The 2967-nt window shown below is 37.4% G+C and overlaps 1 protein-coding gene across 1 annotated transcript; it reads right to left on the bottom strand.

Annotated features, from left to right (window-relative positions):
* Positions 1-687: 687 nt before the first annotated feature.
* On the bottom strand, positions 688-2238 carry LOC132639806 (F-box/FBD/LRR-repeat protein At1g13570-like). The gene is made up of 2 exons (XM_060356219.1): positions 2072-2238; positions 688-1573 (listed from the first exon to the last, which is right to left on the bottom strand). The coding sequence occupies exons 1-2, from the start codon at positions 2236-2238 to the stop codon at positions 688-690; spliced, it is 1053 nt and encodes a 350-aa protein (XP_060212202.1).
* Between the last annotated feature and the right edge of the window lie 729 nt (positions 2239-2967).

Raw genomic sequence — 2967 nt, 5'->3', positions numbered from 1 at the left:
CATGGATACTGTTTATTATATACAGATATATATAAATATGAGCATACAAATGATTTTTATCATGCATTGCATATTGGTGCTACTTCCAGGTTTTTGATTTTTCTTTTGCCTATACTAATGTTCCATTTTATCTTAATTATTGTTGTTGTCCTCCTGCCTTACATACTCAGTACTTTATCCGTACTGACGTCCCTTTGCACGGGACGCTGCATTTCGTGCTGCAGGCCCTGACAGATTCGTTGAAGAGCAACCACAGTAGGACTTCCCAGTTTCAGCGGTGCTAGCAAGTACCTCTACTCCGGGCTTGCTATCTTTTGGGTATTTTTCTTTTGGTGTAATATATGTTCATAGGTATACTCCTAGAGGCTCATGGACATTGTGGGATATGTAAATATTATGTACGGCCTTGTCGGCCTTGTTTTGGCTCCTTTTCCGCGAGCAGACGTTTTTGAGTTATGGTATGTGATGTCCCAGTAACAGATAAGTCATGTGACTTCGGCTTACGGGTCGGAGCCTGTCATACTCCTCGTCGGGGTGTGACAGAAATAAACTCTCTTCGCCACATAGGAACTTGAGGACGTATATATTCTACTTCAACATAGTTCAGAGGGGTCATAGGACCCTTGCAAAGAATAAGTATGTGAGCAAATACGGGACTAAGTTTAGGGGTTTTCTTATGTCTTTTCCCTAAAAAGTAAGTGTTGAGAGGAGATTTACCATCAAAATACCGTGATTCAACCTGAGATGCTCGAGAGCAGGAAAAGACTCAAAATACTTGGCAATATCACATATTCGTGGCCCCTCATAACATTCCATATCCGCAAGTGAAAGTTCTGTCACAAGAGGGATATACTTTAAATAGATGGAACTTATTTCACCTGCGAATTTGAAGCATCTCAGCCAGGGAGCATTAATTTCAACGACGCCACTTAAATCTGAGATGTCCAGCACCAACTGCTCGAGTAATCCACAATGAGAGATTAAACTTTCAAGAAATTTGGATGTAATTGTGGCGCGACGTAATTCCAGGATAGTTAACTGATCGAATCCTTTGAAGGTCGGCGGAGGAATTATTGAACAGTATTGGAGAGTCAGACGCCTCAATTGAAAACATGTGAAAAGTGAAGTAGGTAATTTGTAAGGGCCACCCCTGCTAGAAAGTTTAAGAACAAGATGTTGAATGCCATTTCTAGAAAGAAAATATATCAAGTTGTCAATGGTAGGACAAGGCATCAAATTAGAACTAAAGGAGAGGTCAAACTTAGTAATTGGTCCGGTATGTAGGGTCAAAAGGTGGTAGAAAATGTTAGTAAATTTGAACATAGGGGGTATTGAGTACTTCGTTGATATCAAATTTGTTAAATCAAGCGTCAATTCTGGAAGTCTGCACCAATTATACCTCCATTTTTTTGATAAGATGCTTGTCTGCATAGCATCTCGTAAAGGCAAACGCATAAGGATATCATCTATTACGTTCTCGGGAAGGCTACAAAGTATATCTAGAGGTGCAGTTTGACAATCACACTTTTCACCCCTAGTAGACATTGAGAAACAATAAATCTCCAAGAAAAATCTGCAGAAAGTAAACAAGAATATAAAGCAAGGAATGTCCAAATTAATTGGGACAGAAAAGTAACCTCAACATGCTACAACTGAAAGAAGGAAAAGAAGAGACTGCTAGCAATAACACAGTACACACATACAATCTCCTAGATTATTAAGATTTATTATTCAAAAGGGAAAATAAAAACAACAAATTTATTTCGTTTGCTCATAATAAGCTTTAGAAACTCAAAAAAGAAAGGGCAGTCCGGTGCACTAAGCTCGCGCTATGCGCGGGGTCCAGGGAAAGGCTAGATCATAAGAGTCTATTGTACGCAGGCTTACCTTGCATTTTAGCAAGAGACTGTTTCCATGGCTTCCACGGCTCGAACCCCTGATCTCCTGGTCACATGACACCAACTTTACTAGTTACGCCAAGACTCTCCTTCAAGCTTTAGAAACTCACGTTTACAGAAAACAAGATCGAAAGAAAAAATAATAATACGGAAATACCAGTTGCACAAGGTACCTGCTATCTCCCGCCAATATAGGTACCGGGTAATTCTGTTCACAAAGATAAAAAAGAACATCCCATGTTTTAGCCTCTGCTAGAATTTGAACCTGAGACCTGAGGATATTTGGCCCATAGTTCAAACACAACATCAACTTAGTAGCTTTATTACTCAAAACTCTCATTTTCCATTCAATAACTGAAAATAGATACCTAAAAGAAGCCCAAGTATCTTTGGGACGGAGGGAGTAACTAGGATGAAGTTGTATTAAAAAACTTAATTTTCATAGCATTTCTTGTGCTTTATTACAATTGACAACAACAGTTCAATGGACATGCCTCTTGTGCTTTATTGAACAGAAGATTTCTATAAGTTTTCCCATAAGAAACTATAAATCTGACAAAATTGTACTTAGAATTCGATAACCAAAACTTACTAATATATTATCATGTCCTTTCAAACACAAAAGTCACACAAACAACAAACTAGAAAGATAAAAACTCAAAGAAATTTACAAATTTTCTTTTAGAGAAATATTATTGGAAGACATAAGAAAATGGTTTAACATAATAAAAGAAAGAAATTATGTAGAAAGGGAGGGAGAGAAAATCGTACAATTTGATTTAGAAAGACAATGTGAGGAAACTCAGTGCATAAAAGTGACGGAGAAAGAGAGAAAATTGAGGCTAATGAATTAAGGTGGTTACCAGATAATTAAGGTGGTTATAATAATTAGGGTTTGTTTAATTGTAATTATTACATTTAAGGTACGGCGTAGATTTTCTGCCTAATTGCTTCTCATTCCTTCCACAACAACGAAAATGGTTTTCTTTTTGTTTGTGCTTGTCAGCCGGTGTCCCATATCCATATTAAATGGAAAGATTTTAGGTTAAACGGGTCTTAATTATTTCTT

The sequence above is a fragment of the Lycium barbarum genome, chromosome 5 (genome assembly GCF_019175385.1).
Source record: "Lycium barbarum isolate Lr01 chromosome 5, ASM1917538v2, whole genome shotgun sequence".
NCBI classification, from domain to species: domain Eukaryota; kingdom Viridiplantae; phylum Streptophyta; class Magnoliopsida; order Solanales; family Solanaceae; genus Lycium; species Lycium barbarum.
This window is presented reverse-complemented; position numbering and strand designations above follow the sequence as displayed.

Bases quoted from the DNA above. Each gene is read 5' to 3' on its own strand.
- LOC132639806 (XM_060356219.1), bottom strand. From the start codon at position 2,238: ATGAGAGTTTTGAGTAATAAAGCTACTAAGTTGATGTTGTGTTTGAAC. The intron at 1,574-2,071 runs GTACCTTGTGCA...TACTTTCTGCAG, and splicing joins ATATTGGCGGGAGATAGCAG to ATTTTTCTTGGAGATTTATT.